Raw genomic sequence first — 25,698 nt, 5'->3', positions numbered from 1 at the left:
GATAAAAAATGACAGCACTTTATATTCTGCAATGGAATCGACGAACGTGATTCCCAGCCCTATACTACTTGGAGTAAGTACAAGGAGGCAATATAAGCGATTGGGCAGTGACAGAATTGCAACACTTAAATTTCCTAGATTCAGCATTTCCTAGAGTAGACTAACATTTTCTCCAGTTAATTCCTAAACTACTAACACTAACCTCTTCACGCTAATTTGTATAATCTTATGATCATCGCATTTGCTTTCACTTCTTCCATACTTTCGAAAGGCAATCAAACCAAGATTTGATTGACGAAGATGAGAGTATAAACAAAATTGGATCTACTAATCAGCTTGTACCATATAGTTTACACTCATACCTTAACTGATGAATGAAGCCTTAAAAATACCTCAAACCATATATCTTCCGCTCGATATGGCACAACCAACTTACTCTTTTCATGACCAAAATTTTCCCTATTCCTAATTGTAGGTTTTTGGAGAGAACGAACGAGGCAAGATTTGTCCTAAATGTCGGTCAAATATGGGCTATTAACAAAGCCCACGGCCCACAATACTCAACATCTTCTTCTTCTTCTTCTTCACTGTGAAGAAAAAAACCTCCCTCTCAAAACAACTTAAAACCCAACAATGAGACGCGTACTAAAAATCACAGACGCGTCAGCGAAAGCAGAAAGTTTACGTCTTTATAAAAAACCAATCTTTCCAAGACCCAAAATCCTAATTCCACCACCACCACTATCTTCAACTTCCACATTGACCAAAAGTCAAGCACGTTTTTTTGATGCGTACCCAAAACTCATTAGCTTGTTTACAGAAAAGGAAACAAATGGACGTATTATACATAAAACAAATAGACAACGTTTTATACATAAAACGGAAGATGTGTTTTTGAGTAATGAAGTTGCACAGTTGTGTGATGAGTTGGTTAGCAATCAGTTTGATTCTAAGAAGGTTTTTGGTATTTTGGAAGATAAAGTTGTTTCTTTGATAAGGATTTATTCTAATGGTGCTGCTTTTGTTTCTCTGTTGGAAAAGCTTAAACCTTGGCCTCTTTTATTTATTAAGGTAATGGTGTCCTTATTTTATTTTTATAGAATTTATGCTATTTTTTTTTTTTTTTTATTTTTGTGAATTGGTATTGGTTGTAGGTTTTTAACTGGAGAAGGGAAAAATGTGAAGCTGGTTTGGGTATGGTATCGGAGGAATATGTTAAGGGAATAACAATTGCGGGTAGAACTAAGAATGTTGATCTTGCTGTTATTTTGTTTAAGGAAGCGTCGGATAAGGGAATTAAGACATCTTCAACTTATAATGCACTAATGGGAGCGTGTATGTATAATGATTTGCCTGATAAGTGTCAGTCGTTGTTTCGGGATTTAAAGAGGGAAATCACTTGTGGTCCAACTATAGTGACGTACAACATTCTGTTATCGGTTTTTGGACGATTAATGTTGGTGGATCATATGGAAGCAACTTTTAGAGATATTGAGAATTCGAATCTCACACCTAATTTGAATACATACAATTATATCATTTATGGGTATGTCACTGCATGGATGTGGGAGGACATGGAGAGGGTGTATAGAACAATGGAGGAAGGCCCTGTCAAGCCTGAAGTGAGCACTCACTTGCTAATGCTTCGAGGTTATTCACATTCGGGAAATTTGGAGAAGATGGAGAAGACTTACGAAATAGTTAAAGATCACATCAATGAGAATGAAGTGCCATTGATTAGAGTCATGATAAGTGCGTATTGTAAGAGTTCTGATAAGGATAGGGTTTCAAAGGTTGAGGCTCTGCTCAAACTTATTCCAGAAGGCGAGTACAGGGCTTGGTTAAATGTGATGTTAATAAAACTCTATGCGCAAGAGGATTTAGTAGATACCATGGAAAATTTTATTGGTCAGGCTTTTGAACACAACACTTCTGTGAACACAGTAGGTGTCATGCGTTTAATAATTGCGAGTTATTTCCGATGCGATACTGTGGAAAGGTTGACTAGTTTTGTCAACCGGGCTGAGTCCTCTGATTGGAGAATTTGTCGGTCCTTGTATCACTGTAAGATGGTTATGTATTCTTCAGCGAATCGCCTTGAGGAAATGGAAAATGTTCTAAAAGAGATGGAGAGATTCAACTTCGATCCTACGAAGAAAACATTCTTGATAATGTACAAAGCTTATTCACATTGGGGCCAAAGATCTAGAGTAATGAGATTACTAGGGACTATGTGCAAGCATGGGTTTCAAATTCCTTCAGATTACTTCTCTTCCTAACAAGCCCTTTTACACCACATACTGCTATCTTCCGGCTTCAATGATTTGGAGATGCTTTAAGTGAAGAATGACAAATGATTTCTGACATCGGGAACACAAGAGCTGAATTAACTGCTGGTAAACTCCTCACTTTCATGCTGTCTATAAATTGTACTATTGATGTATTGATTACTTTATTTGAATGGTAGAATAGAAATTCATGAAATTGCAAGTGAGATACAAGCCAATTGACTCTAAACCCCATTACGCTCCCTTAGTGTTTTTTTTTGTTCCCCAGTAAGGTGAAAATCGTACAACAAGAAAGAAGAAAAAAAAAACCTGAAAAACTACACGGTACGAGCTACCAATCAAGAGTCTATATACGTAATACCACTATGGAATACCCCACTATGGAACACCCCACACACACACACACACCCACACCCCACACACACACACACACACACACACTATTCAGTGTCTCCGCCACTCCACAGAATCCCATTATTCTAGCATCACACTCCATTGTTGCTGATATGGCACAGAGAAAGAGATGTACCCCACATGTTTTGCCCCCAAACCAACATGTGTTTCGAAGGTGAAGGCAGCGTACTATTCCCAGTACTTTTACTTCCAAATTTAATTATTCGTTAATTTATGGTTTTAAGCTGATGGTTGTCACTTCCAAAAGATGAGATTTGTATTTATTTGTTGGAAGTGGAACAAAGAAGAAAAAGGAAAATAGGACGAGTGCTTGACCTGTGAGAGGTGATATTGCTTAGAAAATTGGTTTCGTTGCGTTGTAAACTGTGAATTTAGCCGAAACACTCTGTGTGCCGCATCAACAGCACTAGTTTGTGGTAAATGGATATCGTAGGAGTGAGTGCGAAGATACCTGGTATACAAACTGTGTATAGGATGCCATGCATATATATTCTCCCCATCTATATAACTGCATGTATTAATATACCTACAAACAATGTCTAATTGTTTCTTACGATGGTTTTACACAATTTTTAACTTTTTCCCCTTTTTACTGAAGTCTTAGTTGTACATTAAGTTTACTAAGCAGGGAAAGCAAAAACATTAGTACACGGTTTGTAGAGTATTTTTCTTATTTTCCGGTTAAACTCTATGTTACATGGACACGCCGTATTTCTAAAGTAATCCGTGTTGGATACGTATGGATGTGTCCGTGTCGGACACACACGAACACATATTGTGTGTGATATTCCTCAGTTTTTTATATTTCGCCGTGTTAGACACTCTGTATCCGTGTCTGATATAGACACACGTGTCCGTGTCAATGTAACTTAGGTTAAACTTGATCATCCCTGGTTATGCAGAGTTATTGCTCAGTTATGCAACTGATGTCAATAGCCAACACCAATCTAAATATTTAATGAACTTCTTTTGCTGGAGGAACTACGCAAAATATATCATCATATGTAGCAGTAGGAAGCTTAAAGAATGCGATCAGGAAGGATGTATATTTCCCTCAGTTTAATCATAATGAGCAATGAGGATGACACTAGCTTTAGTGCAAGGTGGATAGATGTGTCTCCATGTACCATCACGATGCCAGATAGGTTGTGTGGGCGTGATTTTCAGGAAAGACATGATTGAGATGAGATGTCTGTGAGTTCACCATTATGAAAATATAAGTGTACCTTGAGTGTTTAATGATACATTATATGTTACATTGTATGTATCTGAAGGTTGATTTTGTTACTCGGCGGGTGTCTCTTGATTTGGCCATATATGTTGACACATCTTAAATGCACATCACTCAACTTGTCTATAAAAATTACAGTTTTTCATATATGTTGGCAAATATCCGAATTTTGAGCATATAAGGTGGTCAATCATTTCTTGAGGTACTCTTTGGACTTTCTCGAAGGTTGATCATGACTGTTAATGTACACACGACATTGTTAGTATTGATCGGTGCATATTCCAAGATCATCATAGGTTTTGGCGTGATCTCAAGATTTATATATGAGATCAATCAGTTATCTAGGTCCACCTAAAATGTTAACACATGTTGTGACTGGAAATAGATGAGCATATTATAATGCTGGAATGAGAAGTTGAGAGCATGCTGTTTTTAATCTCTTTTCAAGGTTGCACATCCTATTATCACCATGGACACTAACATATCCTAATTCATATTGAGGTGGCGAAAACTCGAGGCATATAAGTTTCCTTGTGTTTTCTTGTTTTTCATTCCACGTAGGTGAGACCTCTAATTGTAAGATGTATAGCTTATAAACGGAAAGCATAGATTTTCATGCACTCCAAGTGACACAAATCAAAATTTACCGAAGTTAAAGGATGGAATTAGAAAGGGGCGTTATCAGTGCTATAGTATCATCTATCCGCCTCTCTATTAAGGAAGAACATCCGTAGCTATACCTATAGTATCATCTGAGAAGGAAGTTGAGTGTCTAGGCACTACACCAAATGGGCCAAAATACAATAGTTGTAATCGGGCATAAACGACGGTTAATGGCCCTCGTAAGAAAACGTGTGCCAATAGCCATCATTGTCCAACTCAATAGCTGTCGTACTCTTAGATTAGAATTTGGAGCTTTGGCATGCTCATTCCCGCTCTGCTATTTCGCGAAAAATTACACTTCGCGCTAAATTTCAGCTGGCAAATAACCAAAAAAATTTGAGAACCCTAAAATATAGCTAGAGAGAGAATAATTTTTTTTTGCTAGAGAGAGAGAATATGCATTCGTCAATAATACTACTTTCGGCTCATTCTTAAACAGGGTGAGAGAGAAAATAGAAAGTGAGGGTCATTCATTGTTGTTTCCATCTCTTAGTTCAGGTCATTCTCGATATATTTCAGCATATTGTGGCATAAAGTACTAAAGTCTAAAATATCTGAGGCAATTCATTTGCCTTGAGCGCCCAAAGTGTTTCTCTCGAAGAAAAATAGTTTTTTAACTTGAAAAAAAAAGTTTTACCTAATTATCATAAAACTAGTTTTTGGGACCAAAAAGTGTGTTTTGGATGAAAAACTATATTTTTTTTAAATAGAGACCAAACGCATTTATTTTTTCAAAAAATATCTTTTCACTAATAAACACTTTTTAGCAATAAATAAATAGAGAGTGACTCTCAAGGACAAAACTGCCGAAAAAGTAACTCTCAAGGACACATTTTTTTTTCCGTAACTCACAAGGACCGGGTAGATGAAAGGTCAAGTATACCCTTGACACGAAATAAAAAACGGATTGGGTAGATGAAATATCAAGTAGTATACCCCTAACGAAATAATTAACGCTCGGCTCAAATGAAACGACCCGGTGTATTTAGTATGAACATTGAATGCTCATAGTTCTTTGGGTATGAACATTCAATGTTCATAGTCTTTTGGGTTTGATTGGGTATGAACATTCAATGTTCATAGTCTTTTGGGTTTGATTGGGTATGAACATTCAATGTTCATAGTCTTTTGGGTATGAACATTCAATGTTCAGAGTCCTTGGATATGAACATTGATTGGGTATGAACATTCAATGTCCATAGTCCTTGGATATGAACATTGATTGGGTATGAACAATCAATGTTCATAGTCTTTTGGGTATGAACATTGATTATGAACATTCGATGTTCATAGTCCTTTGGGTATGAACATTGATTGGGTATAAACATTGAATGTTAATAGTCCTTTTGGTATGAACATTCAATGTTCATATATCAATATATTGTATAAGGTACATTCACCTATTTGGGTATGAACAATCATTGTTCATACCACCAGCAGAAGGTATGAACACTCATTGTTCATAGTAAAATGACAGAAAGGGTAAAATCGGAAAATATTTATTTTAAATCCGGGTCATTTGTCTTTGAGGGTTATTTTCACGGAAGGGTATAATTGGCATTTAGAAAAAGTAAAAGGGCCAGGCCAACTTATTTTGTTTTTGAGGGTTCCTAATTTTGAAATAGTGGGTTCGTGAGTTACTTTTTCTCCAAAATTTGTCCTTGTGAGTTACTCACAAAAAACAGTGTCCTCTAGAGTCAACTTTTTCCCCAAATTGGTCCTTTGGACTATTTTCTTGATAAATAAATAGGATCCAAACACCCCCTTGAGCTATTTGGAGCAAGACTTGAGTTGTTCATAATCATAATCAATAATTGATGGTATTAATTGGAGACCTACTCCTCAACCTAAACCAACTATGGTTGAAACTCCGGATTGGCGTACTACATTACAACCTGATTCTTGTCATCGTATTGTTAACAAGATGTATGCTTCTCTATTGTTTTTAACTGTTTGCTATTCTGATCGTCTTGTTTTGTGAAATTTGAATGGTAGAAATGAGAAACAAGGAGTAAAGTTTTGAACTTGTGGAAGAATAAGTGTTGTATGAAGTTAGTTGAAGTATATAAGAAATGGGATTTAGTTAGAATAATTGAGTTTTATTGCTTGATCGTTATAGTTGAAATGATTGTGGGGTTTTTATTTTTTAGCTTATATATAATGATTGTGTTTAGTTTATAGGAAGCTTATTTACATTCCGAACTGCGATTGGAATTTAATTAAGTAGTAATTGGAGTTAAGCTTATTCTAGTGAGTTTTGTAGCATATATGGTTTGTGAGAATACTGTATGAATCCTTGAGGATAAACATATTGTTGAGGATAGTTTGTGCTTGTGTGTTTATATACTTGAAGCCTGCACAAGTTCATTCCTCCTCTACAATTTCGTGAAAAATTAGACTTGCACTAAATTTCTGCTGGGGCAAAATAGCAAATAACCGAAACTTTTGAGAGCCCCAAAACATAATAATAGACTAATTCATCACCCGAAACAGATAGCTGGGATAGTGAGAGAGAGAGAGAGAGAGAGAGAGAGGAACTTCTTGTTTTCAATTCTTGTTTCATTCTTAAACATCGACACAGCTTGGTTAAGGTAATCGTTTACTCTCTTGTGTCAACTCTTTTTGGTATCAATTCTACAGTTTTCAATTCTTCTTTTTATTTTTCGTATCAGTTCTCCGGATTTCTACGTTTAGCTCGGTCATCCAATTAACATGTACTTTACTTACGACGTTTTTTTATATTAATTTTTTGATTAGTTAGCAAAGCCATTAGATGCAGAAGGAATTCTGAGTGAAACCAATATATTGACTTAACTTCGAATGACTGGGATGCGTTAATTACACTGTTACTTAGACTTGATGCATTAATTTCACTGTTACTTATTTTTTTAGAATCGTCATTAACTGAAAACAGTTAGTATGTTAGAACATTTTAGCTGTAATAACTGATTTCTACTGATACAAACTTAGAAATGAAGAAGTCCTCTTTGGAAGCCCATGTATACTTCAAAGTAGGACCCTGTTTGTTGTTTGTGACCCGAGGAGTCAATGATACATTTTGATTCTGTACTTGTATAGTAACCAACTCACATTTATATCTTAAAATTGTATAGTTTAGGCTTTAGGACTTGGATATTTAGCTAGACTTGTGTGTCAGAAGTTAATACACGTGTCGACGTAAGTTAGTTTAATTAGTGCTAAGTTTTTTATTTTTATTGTAATTTTACGCCTGCATGTGATTCCAGTTAATGTAGTTGTTGGTTTCCTATTGATGATAATGCGTACTAATTTATTTAATATTCATGTTTATGTATCAAGGCAAGTTTGCCGAGGACAACGTATTACTTGGTTCCATAACTATAATACTAAGTTACATTGACACGGACACGTGTGTCCATCTCCGACACAAATACGGAGTGTCTGACACAGCGAAATATAAAAAACTAAGGTATATCACACACAATATGTGTCCGTGTGTGTCCGATACGGAAACATAGATACGTATCCGACACAGATTATTTTGAAATATGGTGTGTCCATGTAACATATCTATAATACCTAGTAATTAGTATATAGATTAAAACCAATTAGAGGGTGTTACTAAAAAATCCTTATAGAGGAAGATAATAGAACGACGACGACGACGATATCGTTTTTGAAGTATTAAAACTATTGATTGGGTAGGAATTTCAGGAGCACGTACACTTGGAGAATCTACCATCAAATTCTTACTAGGCAATAGTTATCTTTACTTTAGTTCTTCTTTTGTAGAGTAACACCCACTCTATATTTGGTTTCTTATATTGTTTCAACCCAATTTTTGGTTTGAAGAGTTGAGATGTTGAAGTCTCCATTGAATAGTGTCTGACATGTTTCTTTATAACATTGAGTTGAAGTGAATCAGGAACCTTTATAAGAGATAAGGGTTAGTTGTGGTGGTTGGTGAGTAGTAGTATATGTTTGATTGGTGTGTGGGTAGGACTAAAGGATAATTGTGTGGATGGTGTGGTGCTGATTTTTTGTTTTTGAAGGAATTGAAGTAATATACATACCTAGTGAATGGCATGTCAGAGAACTCAAGAAAGAATGGCCTGCAGTGGCTAGAAATATGGCCTGCAACGACATGTTAGAGGCTGGAACTGGCCTGGGGAACGGCCTGCAGCAGCCCAGCAGATGGCCTGTAGCAGCCTAGGACTTAGTTTATGCTAAATATGAAGGTTGGGTATATTTTGTACCATTCTAGAATTATCAATTGGAACCATACAAACTTTTGTAGCCTGTGCCATTATCAGTAGGACCTAGGACTTGGGTTATGTTTATCCAGAAGTAGCTTAAGTTCAGGTGGAACCCTGTATTATCATATCTGAAGTTGCAGAGCTACACTTCCATTGGGTTCAGTTCTTGCATTGCTTGCTTGTTTCAGTTCATATAGATGTAGACTCGATAATTAATTGTTCATCAAAGGCTCTGAGATTAGTTCTAAAGTTCCCTGCCTATACCGTATGGGACCTCAATGACCTTGAAACTCCTGTTAACTTGCAACATTGTGTTATAAGTGGTATTGAAGAAAAAATATGACTCTTTCAGGTGGTTTAAACCTGCTGTGGAGTCTTCATATACACTTCCTCTCATTGGAGAAGTTTGTCCCCTCACCGACACTTGAATTGATTTGTATATCTCATTGGTATTGAAGGGAAGAGGACACAAATGGAGATGCAGTCACAAGTGAATGCAATACTCACAATGTATGGAATTAATCAGGGAGCACAAACGCGAATCTCTGCGAACTCTCCATCTGATCAGGTATTTGGTTAGAATTAGTGTACCATTTTAACATATGGACTGAGGTTTCTGGAAGGGACTCTCTAGAGATACCAAATCAGAACCTGAAAATTCTTCCCATGGCCGGTGTGGCGAACTACCTACTATAGCTCTTAACCATGCGGTCGGTGCGACGACCTCCTATAGCTCTATTCGTTCAGTTCCATCCCCAATATAACCTCACTGTTGCACCTTGATAGCTTTCACATTACCGTTGACAGATGACAGGGGAACATAACCTCTTTTTGTTTTTTAAGTGCTCAGTAGCTTCAAGAAGATCGTCCTAAATAATGTCCCAGAAGGCCTGGTAAAGCTACCAGAGAAGCAATCAAGACCAGGGGCACTGTCACCATCTCAAAGACGGTTTCCTTAAGTTCTTCCAGAATCGATCCAACGTGGCCAAAAAGAGAATGTAGGATTTCCTCCTGACTTTATTGACCTACTGTCCTACTTTCACGAGTAAAGGCACAACTCTTTCTTATATAGGCTATTATAAGTTGGAGTGATCTCACCAATAAAGTACTACAAAAGAAAGAAAAGTCAATTAAGACAGGTTCCCTCATCTTGCATACTTGTTATATTTGTTTATATAGTTATAAAAGTCTAATTGCAAGCGACTATGAATTAGTTCCAAGAAAGCCACTTTCAGTCATGTCATCCTTTCATAGCCCCGTCTATCGACGTTAGAAAGAGGCCTTAGCATGAGTGTAAATCAGCCCTGAAATGCCATTCGTTGTTCCACCAGGACTCCTAATAGGTGATTGGGGCCGAATGATGGCCTTATCTTATGCCGAGATTGTGACACGAGTGACCAAGTCTATAACCAAGAACTCACGGACTCTTTCCTTTTCCAGACCCAGGCCCAGGCCACAAAGAATCAGCCAAGGTTCATCAGTCTGGCTTCGCGCATGCACTACTATGAATATCAGCCCTGCTTTCGCATGGCAGCTATTGCGTTTTGAAGCCCTATAGTTCACCGGGGCAGTTAGGAGAGGATAGGCGGCTAATTAAATTAACCCTTTCTCACGAAGAGCCCCCTTTTCATCAAGGTTGGAAGTGGTTCCCAACGTGAAGGGCTGCTGTTCCAAATGGTTGTGGTCTCACTCCAAGTGGTGAAGTCGTGAGTTCACGATTCATCCATAGTCCCACTGGCAAGACCTTGGTAATTGTTTATCCACAGTATGTATGTACTGGCCCCTATAAATCATGAAAGAAACTTAAAGATTACTTGGTGCAGGACTGGATGGTTGCCATACACCCAATCTTTGGGCAACCATCCACCCAATCTTTAGAAAATGGAATACCACTATTGGTTTGAGGAAAACACTAAATTGCCAGACCTTACCTTCGCCTTGACACCTGCCCAAACCTTCTTAGCGTAAGAACAGACAAATAAGGGTGCTTTCAGTTTTCATTGGCATGACCACAAAAACAACAAGACGAATGATCCAGTAATTTATTTTTGAACATCCTATCCTTACCGTCATTGGCATTGTTGTTTATGCTCTCTATTAGTGGTTCAAGCTTCAATTAATAGTCATTTGGTGTTGTTCCATATGATATTATTGATGCTTGTTTGAATGAAATTCATGGTTAATTGAGTAGAGCTAGAGGATGTTGGGATTAATGCTTGTTCCATTTAGAAGTAGGAGTTTGGGATTAGAAGTACTTACTTATCTGACAAACTTCATCGTAGATTTTTTTTCATAATTAGAAATTCACCAAGTAAAAATAGAACTGCTTGTAGTTGTCTTATGTCAGCGAGTCTTTTTCTTGTACTAGTGTAAGCTTGATTTTAAGAGTTTAAGAAAGTAGAGGTAAGTAGCTGGTGAGGGGTAGATTGTATGCCTAGTACATTGGATTTCTTTCTTTTTCTTTTATTGTTTGGGATGTTGCAACTAACTTAGTTTCTTTTGCTTTAATTCCCTCTTGCTTATATATGAAGCTGCCAAGTTTACTTAATCCTTGTTGAGTCTGCAAGAAATTACTAACTATAAATATATAATATTGCTATATATTGTTATACAACTCTTGATTTTACACATGAATCTACTAGTTGACATGTTTGTCGTATTAAGATTTTCTTACTACATATCTTGTTTGTCGTATTAAAAACTGTCGTTGTTTTTTAAATATTACAAATACCCCGGGCAGTTGTATTTCAAAAACTTTCGTCGTTATGGGCCGTTGTTTTTTTGACTGTTTTTTTTGTAGTGAGGCAGTCTCTGCATTCGCCTTTGAGAATCCCAAATGTGAACATAGCAGCTGGTCGGATAGGGGACTAACTGAAGGATTAATAATTTATAGCATAAAACTGATTCTTTAGCTAGGCAGTCAAATGTAAAAAATATTTGAAAGTTACAATATCGTGTTCCCAAAGTCCCATGTATATAACACAATAACAAAGTTTCCATCCAAGTTTTCCGCTGTTAGATGTATTTTGTTTCCTTACCTTTAGGATTGTAAACTGCACTTCAACTAAGCCTACCATTTAAGATCATTGGCCAGCTAGCTCAACTCCAAGAGCACGTTTCTCCAAGGTGGGGTGTGACATCATGGTAACAGATCTTACTCACTAGGTCTGCATCTGGATCAGAGTAACTAAGATGAAGACTTTAGATTTCTGTCAAATGAAAGCTCATCCTTGAAGACACAACCTGTTGAAGGTTTAGCATATATGTTTCTTTTGAAAAATTATTATTATTATTATTATTATTATTATTATTATTATTTTGATAATGAGGATTTTTCATTATTTGGTCAATAACATGTCCAACTGATTATTTTCTAGCAGAATTTGCTGTAAGGTATCTGCTGAATCCTGGGTGCCAGCTGCTAAGGGTTTAGACTTTAGAAAAAGGAAATACAGATATTGGAAAAGAGGAAAATCAATTCATAGAGGGGCACCATTCTCCCGGTTTTCTTAACATTATTTACTGTGTGCTTGCAAATTTTGTATCATGATGTATTAGGAAGATACCGAAGTATTATGTATCGGTCAATGTGTACATTATGCTCAATCTCAAGGAGGTATTCCTCTTTATTCATATCCCTAGGGAAAAAGGTTATTAGAGAGCTTCAAATAATGTTGCAAGTCTCTGAAAATGTGGCCACCATTTGTCGTAGTTGAGTTTTGCAGAGTCGCTCTCCCATTTGATTGTTTTAATCAATTATTTGTAATGTTACAAAATGTTTTGTGTCACATTAGATGGTAGCTTATAATATTTTATGTATTGTTGTATTTGTCAAATATTATTTTTGGGTATCCTCAGAATAAATTTTCTAATTTTTGGATTTGTGAAGAATGGTGGATGTCCAGTATAGGGGCTATATTGCTCAGTGTTTTGTCAATCTAGTCTAGTAAACGATTGCAATAATTTTTAATTAGGTCTATATGCGATTCCTGTAACCTAAGCCGCATTACATTAGTTAACAAAGCATACTATTAGGACTCTGTTGAGGCAATCGGACTAGAGAAGGCTAGTATGCAAAATTTGTTGCTGTCCATCGTCTTGTCTTGTAATATCATTCATCATTTTAAGAAATGTCTGTTTCCGTTATTATAAACGAAAGATATTTTTAGGACATATTGAAGAGAGTTCATTAGAAACATTGTGGAAGACAATGCTCAGAATTTCTTGGTGCTGCATCTAAGACTAATACCTTTCTGATTTTCCTTAATATTAAACATGCAAGTTTTCATAAACGTAATAGATGGAAATAGTTTCACGGATCAATTGCTGACGCTCAGAGTTGTATCAAAAAATTGTAGTCGTGAACTTCTCTTTTGGTCTAGTCCTTTGGATCGTAAATTTTGTTTTCATTTTCTATCTTTGGTCGGCAGGCATGATATATGGCCATAAAATTGCTTGAATGCTGAATTAGGTATGATTCCAATTACAGGTTAGATATCCTGACATCTTATAGGACCCTATCAAGGAGATTTCTTCAGCCAGCTAGAAAGAAGAAAAGCTATGCAGAATACTGACCACACGTAAATTGCAGGGAGCATTAGAGCTTATGAGAACTTAACGGCCCCTACTTGATGCCACTGATAGTAGTGACTCCCTGCTGCAACCACAACCCTACCAAAACATATTTGTTTCCTGTGAAATAACAACCACTGACACTTGATGAGCTTTGATTTGCAATGTATTGTAAGGAAAAGACATGAAGTTGGTTCAATCTTGTCCGCCAGGCGGCAAGGACAATGCCTTACGCCTAGGCGCTGTCTACACTTAAGTGATACATGTGTTTGTTGTCCTGCACTTACGTGGATCATCAGCAGTTTTTGGATGTACCTCTGTTTAAGGAATACTTGGTATGTAGTGTGTCCGTGCCAGAATCGGCATCCCTTTGTATCCGGCAACTAATGACTTGAGGGAAAAAGAAATGATGGTGGCTCTTCAAGTTCGGATAAATGATGAAGGGCGAATTATAGCAGTGTGTACACGGTCGTATACACTTGAGCTACATTGTCGTCACTCAACTAAAAGGAAATATTTTACATTTTTGTTGTAGATGATATATGGAGTTGTATATGTCAATTGAGAGTGATAGTGAGGAAGATTATTATCGAAAAAAAGATGGTGAGAATTTCAGATAGCCTTTATATACATCACATTGTCTGTGCATATTGCTAAACCTAGACAGCTGTTGTAACATTTTGCTTTCCCAACTAATAGAATCTACCATCCCTGTAAAAGAAAATCAAAGTGAATCCTTTGTGTTCATGATGTACGTAGTGTGTCGGATGACATATCGTGGTTTGTTGGATTGGTTTGTATCTATGTTGCATGGACGCGGACTGAAATTAATTAATATTTATAATTTTATATATAGACGAACATTAAAACTAAATTACTTCGGTTATATTTAAAAATAAAGGACGCGATCCTATTTATTTATTGCCAAAAAACGTTTAAGCAAAGGACACGGAAATTAATTAATATTTATAATTTTATTTTATATAAATTGAACATTAAAAACTAAATTAAATGTATCAACATTTATAAATTCAAAATTATTAAAGATAAATAGCCACAAAATTAAGTTTAATATTTCCTAAAATCAAACTATAAAAAAAATATGTCATAAGTCTTAATAAAACAAAAATGAAAAATTTTTTTTAATATTTTTTTTATTTAAATTTTTTTATTTTTAGGTGAAAAATCCACCCGCCCCTAATCAAACTTTTTAAAAATATGTCATAACCATTTTTATCAAAACCCGTGACCATATGACCCGCATTTTGCGTCTTTGACCGTCTTGTCTTGACCCGTGTTGACAGCGTCCGATGCGCATCTATGCTCAGCTCATGGGTTGGTGCGTCCGTGTTTTAGAGGTTTGTATGGTAGACGTCGATCTGCGCTAGAAGTTAGGGTCATGCCCTAGTGAAATACACTGAAAGTGTAGTATTCAGTTATTCACAATGGTTTTTCGTCGCAGTTTTGCAAATTGTAATGCCATTAAGCTTCTTAATCTCGTCACATAACAATTAGCACAAGTAGTTATCTCGCTTAGAACCTGTAAGGAATCATCAAAGAACAATGATATATTAGCTTAATGGGTGTCATATACTCGTATCACCCCAAACTGAGAGACGTGAAGCGGTACAGTTAAGTCCATGGCTACATTCCGGATTTCTGAGTATAACAAAGGATTAAACTCCTGATTAACACAAATAGGTTGCTAGTATCAGACAACTCATTGCTTCGGTGCTTCCTAATGTCAACAACTAGTCAACTATCATCATCCCCACTTCATCTCAGATATGTGTAAGACGTACAACTGAAGAATCACTACTCTAGGGAAGTTCTACATTTGCGACCAAGTTACCAATAATTTTAAGAAACAAAACTCGCCAACAACATCCTCTTTTTCAAGGCGAGACAAATTATACTCATGCCTGGCTGACTATACTTATGTTTAAAATACGTGCGTCGTAATTCATCTCCTCAGGCTGGAAGATGTGATCTTAATTCTCAAATAATTATGGTCTAAGCATATGCTTCCGCCACTTAAAATTAAAATCTCGTTGCGTGATCCATGGTTGTCTGTATTTTGACCCATACAGAGAACACTAAAGCCACAAATGTGGACATCATATTAAAAAATAACATTTGCACCAACGACAACAACCAAAGTTGATGCCTCACATGCCTCCATGAATTGATAAACTGTGTGGGTATTAAAAGAAAACGTGTTTCAACTTTAAACATACATGACATTAACCTACTTTTTATTTTGAGACACTCATATAATCATTCTTTTTTTTTATGCAGATTTAGTTGTGAAAATCTTGAAACAAGCCCCCCTTTTAAGGTGCATTCCATCACCTTAGAGGAGTCCCATGGTTTATGTACAAATCTATGTACTAAATAAAAGATATATAGTCTGGACCAAATCCACTAACAATAGTTTAATTTTGCAATCTTTTTAATGGAGATTGGGGTTCACTGAATACTGTGTTTGTAGGTAAGGTAAAACGTGGCACTGGCTTTTTTTTTGTTAAAGCAATGTTGGACACTTCACGAAGGAAAAGTATAATCATAAATTAATAATCTTACAAATAGTAAAGTTGGAGAGAATGGGACAATGGGTGCATAACGCATTAACGTTTTGCTAATCAATCGAGTTTACCATATATATATAGAACAGAATTACTTTAAATTATGATGTGTTGTATGATCCAAATATAGCACTCGTCCAATTTGACGTAGAGCTATCAAGCATGTATATAGCACTCGTCCAATTTGACGATACGTACATGCGAAGTTTATATCAAGGACATAGATACAGAAAGCTATTTTTAGTTGGTTCTCGTCTTCTCGACGTAATCTCTAAATACTGAACGTATGATCCAAATAATGAACAGAAGATACATGGAACCAAGACATACAATATTGGAATTAAGAGTATGGTACGTGCCGATCTCACGGTACAAGAGATAATGCATGTATCTTTGTCAAGTTATGGTGATTCATTTTCCATTGCTACAGATGATGTGACAAGTTGTAAACCAAGAACTGAGCTTCTATTAAATTTTCCATCATTTGAAATTGGTGGAGAATGAGTAATAATCACACGAACTTTCTTATAAATGAATGAAGGAATAGCCAAGGGTGGAATTTGAGAGTGGCTCGGGCTCCGCTGGGCTCGTAGTGTAAAATAACCGAGATATTTGGGTTCAACTCGCTAAAAGCTCGGTTCTGGCTCGTTCATATATTATATGAGTCCAGTTTGATATTTTTTCAAAACTCACTTAATAACGAGTCGAGCTTAAACATAGTGAAACTCAGCTTGATTAGCTCTAATTCTACATTGGGAATAGCTACCAAAAATTTCAATTAAATTCTAAGCAAATTTGACAAAAGTGGCAGTATTGACACCCCAGCTAATGGGATTGGCACCCATTTGACCAATTCCAAAATGAGTGTAAAAAAAAAACCGTTGACCCAACCCCGTTGACCCGTACAATTTCAAGACTCTAACTCTAATATTTTTGTATTTTGTTTATATTTTATTTTAACTTTTGTAGGAATTTGAGAGATATAAATACAAACTTATAAGTTCAACATCAATTTCACATATTCAAGTTTTAATATTGGGCAAATAGCAGGTGCCGACTAGCAAAGTCGGTAAAACCTTTGGGTGATGATACTAGAGGTCTGGGGCTCGAACCCCGCCAGCATCAAAGAGTTACTGATCTCATTTAAAAACAGGCTTGCCAACCAAAAAATATATATATATATATATATATATTGGACAAATATCAAAAGTTCAAATTCACCTTTCGAATTTTGAAGAAGATGAATCATTCATCCTTATATTAATTTCGAATTCTTTTAGTTTATATTTTATTGTTTTGTACCATAGATATGATCCTCGCTCCCATCTTCATTTTATCATGTTATGAAAAATAATCAATTTATAAATGGTAAATCACGAGAAAAAAATTTCAAATTTACATATATGGTTTTGGGTTCAAGTTTAAGTTTTTTTTATTTTTGTTTATTTTTTATTGATTGATTCCATTTTTTTCTATGTTGTGAATTTGAAATATATTACTTGCAGAATTATAGTTTTTTTTTTTTTGTGAAATTGGGTTAAAACGATAATTTCCACCCAACCCGGATGACCCGCCCAAAACCCGTCCTATAAGCTGACCCAATAAGCCGGGTGATAGTACTAAGACATGACACTTCAACCCGCCCCATTCCGCCCCGCCGGGGACCACTGGATTTGTATCCCCTAGACCCGTCCTGCCCCGCCCCATCACTATTTGACCCGCGGTTGACCCCGGCCCGCCCCGTATTACACCCCTAGTGACTCCCCTCCATTAATCATATAAATTGTTATACACTCATTTGTTTTTATACCCCCCTTCTAATTCCTATTAGAACCATAGTTCGGGATTTCGGAATTTTTGGAATTCCGACAAATCTAAAAACCGAAATTCATTAAATTTCGACCCTATCACATTTGGAATTTTGAATGGTTTTGGAATTTCAGATATTTCGACATTATATTTGGAATTCCAAATTTTTAAAAAACCAAAATATTGGGCGGAATTCCGAAGTTTTGTTTGGAATCACGAACACTGATTAGAACAAAAAAAAAAATACAAAATAAGAAAACTATGTCGCTAAACTCGTGGCATCTAAAACCTTGTCCATCACTCAATCTTGTAAACTTTGACGACAAGCGCACATAACAATTCAAATTTGTAAAAAAAAAAATAAATAAAAAATAAAAAATAAAAAAAATCACCCACGGTAAGAAGTTACCGCGAAAAGGTAATGCCTATAACAAGGAGTTGCTGCAATATGACAAATCCATAGAAGATTGTTGTCGTGGGTCCTTTTTTTTTTTTTTATAGCTACTATAAAAAAAATCAGTTGCCGCAAGATGGTTTAATTTGTTCACCAAAATAGAGTATTTATTTGTGTTAATTATCAAAACTCTTCTTCATTAATTTGATCACAAAATTTTCTTATAGCGGATGAAAAAAATTGTCGCGAGATAGCAAAACTATACTTCGATTGTACATTTTTTTTCCATGGCTTTGGTGTTGTTATCGAAGTGTATAAAGAAGCTCTAAATAATAAAATGAGGTATCTGTATGTTATGTGTGTTAAAAATTTGAAATGGAAAAAAAAAAAAAAAAAAAAAACAAAATCATCCGTGGCAACTCCCTACCATGGGATATGGGATCTCATGGCAACCCAATGCCGTGGATTATGCGATATCGCGGCATCTCAATGTCGTGGAATGTGCGATCTCACGACAACGCGATGTCGTGGAACTATCAGGTATGTGGGTGTAAAATGACATATAAAAAATAACCATTGTTGTTCTACCCTTTTACCAAAGGAGTGTCAATCTCATAAAGTGGAGTGTCAATACCGCGCCCCATTTGACAAAGGCAGCCTTAAGAGTAAGCACTGTATCAGATAGTCAGATATGATAAAATGTGTACTTTCACATACAATAGCCACAACAATTATTCTTTCACATCATGTTACCAAACAATTAGAGATATGCATGTCACCAAACATCATGTTACCAAACAACAATTAGAGATATGCATGTCACCAAACAAGCTAGTCCGCAAGCACCATCTATCTATTTATCAAAAAAAAGAAGGAACCATCTATATATTTTGAATACTACATCATGTTGGTATGCACTTGGGTTTTTTTTGGAAGTTTCCAAATTTGATTTGGGAGCGCAACAGCAGTATCGGCCTCCTAGTGTTTTAGTATTAGGAAACCAATCCATGTGCAACACGGTTTTAGGTTTCTCATTGGATGCTCAACTTTGTAAGCTAGAAGTTCTACACTAGTTTATTTTGTTTCGTTTGTGAGAGATACTTGTGAATTCTTTAGAATTCGTTTGTGAGTAATTACACTCTATCTGTTTCTCTATTGATTAATAAAGTTTTCTTCTTTTGTTTGGTGGATTAGGCTAATGCAAAGTCACCAAATTATGTAAATCTCGTCTCCACTTCTATTAGTTATTCACTTTGCATTGGTAAATATTTTGATTAATTTGATTTGTCATTTTTATTACTACATTCAATTTTCTTTGTCCAATTATCACGTTTCTGCATTCGTTTACCTAATATATCATCCATTAGGTGAGGATGGAATAGTAGTTGCACACTTGTACTGAAGGCCAATAAACCAATGAGTACTCTAAACCAATTATTGACCTACTCAAATATAAAATTTTGGTAAGAATTTTCTTATTGATGCTTTTCTTATAGTCCAATGGACAAGAAATTTACTTATTTGGTACGTTTTGGCTTTTTTCTCCTTCTTGTTATCTGGCGACTTACCATGTGTTGTCAGTTTGTCACATTTACGTATTTCAAACAAAATTGGAACAAATCTGAAAAAGAATTACAAATTAAACAGCTGAACAAGTTTGACCTTTATAATGATATTTGGTACTGCAATAACAAAGTTTTATAATCTACATAGCCAAAATTAGCTAAAAATGCAACGTACTTGAATTTATTCTAAAAATGAATGAATTTTTTATTATTTTACAATTGATGCAACTGTTTGATTTCCGTTAAATCAAGTGCAAAATTGACATCACAATTAGTTCAGTGATGTATGCAATTCTTGGGTCGAACTAAGTATGTGTTAGTACAAAGTTATTATTACCCTCAAACAATCACGTAATGTTAATTGTGATGTAAATTTTAAACTAAATTTGACGGAAATAAAACAGGTTGCATCAATTGTAAAAAAATCAAAAGTTTGTTCATTTTTAAAATAAATTCTAAATATGTTGCATTAATTGTAAAAAAGAGCAAAGTACGTTGTATTTTTAGGTAACTTTGTCATCTACATATCTGTAAAGACTAGATTTCATAATTAGTCTTACAACTTAGGATAACGAGATTGAGTTGTAGATTTGACTGAGCTCGCAATAGATGTGAGCTACCTACGTATCAAGTTCTCCGGTGAACTAGAATCAAATTTGACGTAGTTCCTCTTGATTGATCTTTTGAATAGGAAAATGGATTGATTGTGGAGAAAAACTCATGCTCTTCGAGAGTGGAGCAGCCCCCTTCTTAGATGATGTCTCCTCCTGATTCTATAGCCCCTCCACTTAATGTGGTCTTGAATGAGCCTTAATGAAGATGCAATAAAGTGTATGATTGTTGTTACATAATTGTTGTAACGTCTGTCTTTTCATCTTTGAGCGTTAGAAGACCTGGTTGTGGTCTTGGTATAAGCGACCTAGTAGCGGTCATGATATGAGTGACTTCATAGGTCTTGGTATGAGTGACCTGACCGGTCTTGATATAGTGATGAATTGTGCTGGACACGTGTATAATATACGTTGGTTATGTATATTAGTCTCTCACAATATCCATTCAACAATTGAGTTTCTTCTGTATACAGTTGGGATCGATATTTGGGTGGTAAATAAGCACGAAGAATCACCGAACTCGGGTTCAATGTATGCATGAACGAATGTTTACGGCAGATGCCAACTAGTAAAGTTGGTAAAATAAAACAGACTTGCCAATAATAAAAAAAAAAAAAATGTTTACCTAACTTATGCATATAATTCAAAGATTCTTTTCCAAAGTAGGCAACAGGCAAGCAACCAAGATGGTATAAAAAGAAGAAATAAATGATTAGGTAGGGAGCTAAGACAGTAAGACCCTACTTCAACAGCAAAAAAATTGCATAATCTATTTTTTCTTTTTTCTTTTGGTGTGTGGCAAATTGGCAATAGAATTGATGAATAGTAGGAATATGAAAAGAGGATATGTGAAGGAATTGCATCAATTTGGATAAAAATCCTTTACGGCAACTTTCTCTCTTTGCAAAATATCACACGGATATGAAGCTAGCTAATATAGGACTTTTCCATATGTATGCAGGGTATATAGTTCATATTCATCATAGATACTCTATATAAGGGACAGAAACATTGCACCAAATAAAAGTGATGTATATTGGATTTATAGAAAGAAAATGTGACCATCGACTATTCGACCTGGCCTATTGGTACTTTGAACTTTGAAGTAAATTGGTCAATTGGAGGAAAGGAGACACGAATGCAAGCTAATAAGGTTGAGGCCAGTGGTGGGGTAAGTAAATAATTGGGATACAACTATGGATGATGATGATGAACCAGGATAGAAAGCGTGTTGGAGGCAGAAAGAAACACCCAAAAATGTACTAACCAGAACAATACTTCTTCCATCTAAAGTTAGTTTGATTTGACTCCTCATGCATATGTGAACTCTTCCTTTAAAGCTTCAGAGTACGACGTACTAGGGCATAAGGCACGATATGTTGCTATGTACAGTTGGTTTGCTACTTTGAAATGGCATCGTGTCCACATTGAGTTAATTAACCCAGTGAATCCATAAACAGAGATCGAATAAGCGCATCCACGCCTCCATGCTTGCTACCTTGTGACACCCACCAGTCCACCACTACGCCATGCCACAATGGTGTGTATCTTGAGGAACGTGTACACATCGCGAGACAGTTTATACATGTGGATGAGACAGTTTATACATGTGGATCGATAAAGCTAGAAACGTTTCTTGCTTGAATTCGGAGTATTTTTGTAAAAGCATCCACACAAAATTTGTCTAGTAATTGAAGCTGCATCGGACGCTTGAATCTTGATTGATATAACGTCGAGCAACATAATCCAATTACGGCCCTAATTTGTCAGTGTTAGCATTTTATATACGCTATACATATATGTAGAATCACGTTCGTCAGTTCGTGCGCCCTTGGTTACATGTCATACGACACTCACCATTTTTTTTTCTACGAACCGATGATCAAAAGGGCTTGGTAAATCATCGAGGAAAAAAGAACTTCCTGGGTGGACTCGCGACATTAGACTCAGACACTCAATGACCCTCTGTGACCAGCAAGAGATAGAGGGGAGAGAAACATGGCTCGGAACAAAAAAACACTGGACAAGTCCAGAATTCCAGCTTGCTGTTTGGCTCCACAAGTCATTCTTTTGTAGGTCACGTCCATAAGTCCATAAATAACGAGTGATCAATGATGGGATTGGTCAGTTTACCATGACCAAACAACTCGAACTCTGGCTCTGCATGGAATAATATAAGAATCAAAGATATTGCTTGTGCAAGTGCAATTCACACAATCACACATATATGGTAGTACAAGAACATAATGCCGTGAAATATCTTTTTATGGCACAGGTGCACAACACCTTTGCTCTTAATTAAGCCGTCCGGCTTTACTGCGTGCCTGTAATTGTGCTCTTATTTATGGTGTAGGGACTGTTAGAACCAATTAACCATTTTAATGACATTTTTTTTTTCAGTTAATCATCTGACTTGCAATCAAACACGCACCTATAGAAAAATGTAGATTAACTATCTTTACCCAAAATAAAACAAGTAGAAAAACATATCCTAGAATTTAACCTCGCACATGTGGGGAGTAAATTGGTCAGATGGGTATACAGTCCCAACTGAACCAGATAAATGAGGGTCTGAATCAATAATGAAGAGCTTTACCGAAAGGGTATAAAATCACATGTTTCTTGTTCATACTTAACCCTGTCCAATGAGAAACCCATGAGACAGCATGTGACAAAGTAAACATGTAAAATATCAGTAACTCAGTTTAGATAGTAATAAATATTTTTCTAATGAAATAATGGATGGATTATTATAAATCCATGCAATTGCCACTAGCTAGTGAACTGTAGAAGTTTATGTAGGATTGCAGGCACGTAGCAATACTAGTTGGAATATAATTTCTTAAGATCTCTTCTAAGGTATCGAAAAAAGAGATTGTTAAAATGCAATGATCAATTCAACTAAGGCGGGGTAAATGAAAAGTCCGCAGAAGAAAACGTTTCTGAAAAGGTACGTAAATTCAAAGACTCGAGATCATTCTAGTACCAATATAATTGATAATGAGTAGGATTATCTGCATAATCAATTGCTTCGTCTTAGTTCCAAAGTGCCAAACTAATAACGGGACTGGTGGTGGTGGTGGAGGGTTGTTGAGGCGACCATTGAACTGGGGCAGTGGAGTATGTCAGTGGGAAAAAATGTACATATTATGTAGATGCGTTACACGACGAGCTTGATCTCGATCGATCAATTTATACCTTAGCCAATTAAACTAGTTCCTTTTTTTCGATAATTTAATTATTAAAGAAGTTCCATCTTTAACTCTTCTGACGAGAGAGGAAATGGTGTATGTAGGTCTTGTAAATGAACCAGGCTACATACTCATGCTTGACTTAGGGGTCATAACTCTTTCTGGCTTGCTCGAGTTAAAACATGAGCTAGTTTGAACAGAGTTTGGTGCTAGATAGTTAAAAAAAAAAAATATGGCTAGTGTTCATGATTCCGAACGGAATATCAGAATTCCGCTTAATATTTCTGTTTTTCAAAAAACCGGAAAAAACTATATAGAGTTGAAATATTGATAATTTTAAATTTTGTCATAATTCTAAATATGATATAGATTGAAATATTATAAATTTCAATTTTTAGATTTGTTGGAGTTCCAATTATTTTAAAATCCCCAACTATGAATATGGCTCGATCAGAATATTAGTAACAAATCGAGCTACTCAGCTTAGCTATATTCATTTTGGGCTTTAACCCATGGACCAAAATATCGCCGATATATCCGATATATCGCTGATATATATCGGTATTTTAATTATAAATATTTCCGACATATATCCACCAAATATAGAATTCTTTTTCCGATATATATCGAATTTCCGATATGAAACTTTATGTCGCCGATATAATTGATTTTCGATATAATCGATATATATCGGTTGACTTTTTGACCATTTTAAAATATAAATGATATTTCCAATATATATTCCCAAATATATCCGATATTTCCGATATTATATTTCCGATATTTTTGATATTTTAAATAGTTTATTGCATATATTGAAATAGATATATATATCGGGTTTTGAAGACACCAATATATTCATGATATCTTACCTTTAACCTAATCGTAAAGCAAGGAAGTAGGATCCATTGGAGATAAATAATTTTACCAACAAAAGCAGAAAACAAAATGAGTATATAATCAAGCTAATCAAAGTACCAAAGAAATTATGTAACCAAATTAATGTCCAATTTTCCATTGAACAATGTATATTGTATTGAAAGAGTTTACAGACATGAAGACACCATGTCTTCCCATATCTAGAGAAACAACAACAAAAGACCATTGAAGGCCATATCCAAGATTCAAATTTAACACAAAAAGAATATGGTAAGAGCAAGTTCAATAGATAATTGTTAAATTGGGCTACTAAAAGGTGTTACATAGGCTTTTTAGCTTGCCCAGCCAAATTTGGTATCCCAAAATCATAAAACCAATCCAATCGTATTTTTTGTTTTAAAGTGTTAAATGATACGGACGGCATAGTTTCTGCCGTCCGTCCATTATTTTGTAATTTAGGTTGAATTTTTTTTAGACGGACGATATAGCCAAGCGGGTTAAATTGAAACACACAGATAATAAACTACGTCGTCCGGCCTTCTCGAACTTATTATAACAATTGCTAACGAAAATCTTAATTTTGACTGAATTTTTTATTCTTTTCAAATTTAAGACCATTTTAACAATTTTATTGGAATGATATTTTTGTGATTGGGATGCTATATTTACCTTTTTATAACCCATATAACCTTCCATTGGACTCTAAGTTGAGCCTACCGACCACTATAAAAGTTTGTCTTGCTGCACACACAACAAAGTAAAATAAAAAGAAGTTTGCAGTAGGTCCCAATTAAGAAGTGATTCTTGACCCGATCCACACTAGAAGCCAAAATCTGCTCTCCTGAGTTGTTGACCTAACACGGTAGCGTCCGAAACCGGTGCGAGTTGCACAATGATTACAGGAAAGAGAAGAAAAAAAAAATTGCAAGAGGGAGGGAAAGCAATGAAACACGTTTACAGGTGATAAAGAACTCCCAAGAGAAAGACACGAAAAAAATTAAAATCTTTGACAATGCTAACCAGATTGATTAAAGATATAAGCTAGATACTTTGTGTTTTGTGGCACATGTGTAGCCACATATATATATATATATACATATAAGACAATGAATACTTCCAACCATTGAGCACAAGCATACCATTAATTCCCATTAATAATTATTTTTGTGTGAAAATTGATATTAGAAATTCATATTTCTCTACAACATTTTTTCGGTGCGAACATTTTATAGTAATGTGTATAAGACACACTTTTATGTCG

The 25,698-nt window shown here is 35.6% G+C and overlaps 1 protein-coding gene across 20 annotated transcripts; it reads left to right on the top strand.

The window, feature by feature from the left end:
* Positions 1-575: 575 nt before the first annotated feature.
* Positions 576-14,022, top strand: LOC147499249 (pentatricopeptide repeat-containing protein At2g30780-like). 20 transcript variants are annotated; one of them, XM_086561070.1, is made up of 5 exons: positions 576-1,071; positions 1,155-2,396; positions 9,290-9,399; positions 11,876-12,083; positions 12,212-12,713. In XM_086561070.1, exons 1-2 carry the CDS (start codon positions 634-636, stop codon positions 2,277-2,279), a joined length of 1,563 nt encoding a protein of 520 aa, XP_086417196.1. In that variant the 5' UTR covers positions 576-633; the 3' UTR covers positions 2,280-2,396; positions 9,290-9,399; positions 11,876-12,083; positions 12,212-12,713. The 20 variants fall into 20 exon arrangements, with proteins under 20 accessions (XP_086417196.1, XP_086417193.1, XP_086417188.1 ...); XM_086561067.1 differs by having other exon boundaries at positions 11,632-12,083; XM_086561062.1 differs by having other exon boundaries at positions 9,639-12,083.
* The last annotated feature ends 11,676 nt before the right edge of the window (positions 14,023-25,698 follow it).

Source organism: Coptis chinensis, chromosome 5 (assembly GCF_015680905.1).
Source record: "Coptis chinensis isolate HL-2020 chromosome 5, ASM1568090v1, whole genome shotgun sequence".
Taxonomy (NCBI): Eukaryota; Viridiplantae; Streptophyta; class Magnoliopsida; order Ranunculales; family Ranunculaceae; genus Coptis; species Coptis chinensis.
This window is presented reverse-complemented; position numbering and strand designations above follow the sequence as displayed.

Excerpts from the sequence above, each read along its gene's own strand:
- LOC147499249 (XM_086561074.1), top strand. The coding sequence starts at position 634 with ATGAGACGCGTACTAAAAATCACAGACGCGTCAGCGAAAGCAGAAAGT. Across the intron at positions 1,072-1,154 it reads GGCCTCTTTTATTTATTAAG|GTTTTTAACTGGAGAAGGGA; the intron begins GTAATGGTGTCC and ends TATTGGTTGTAG.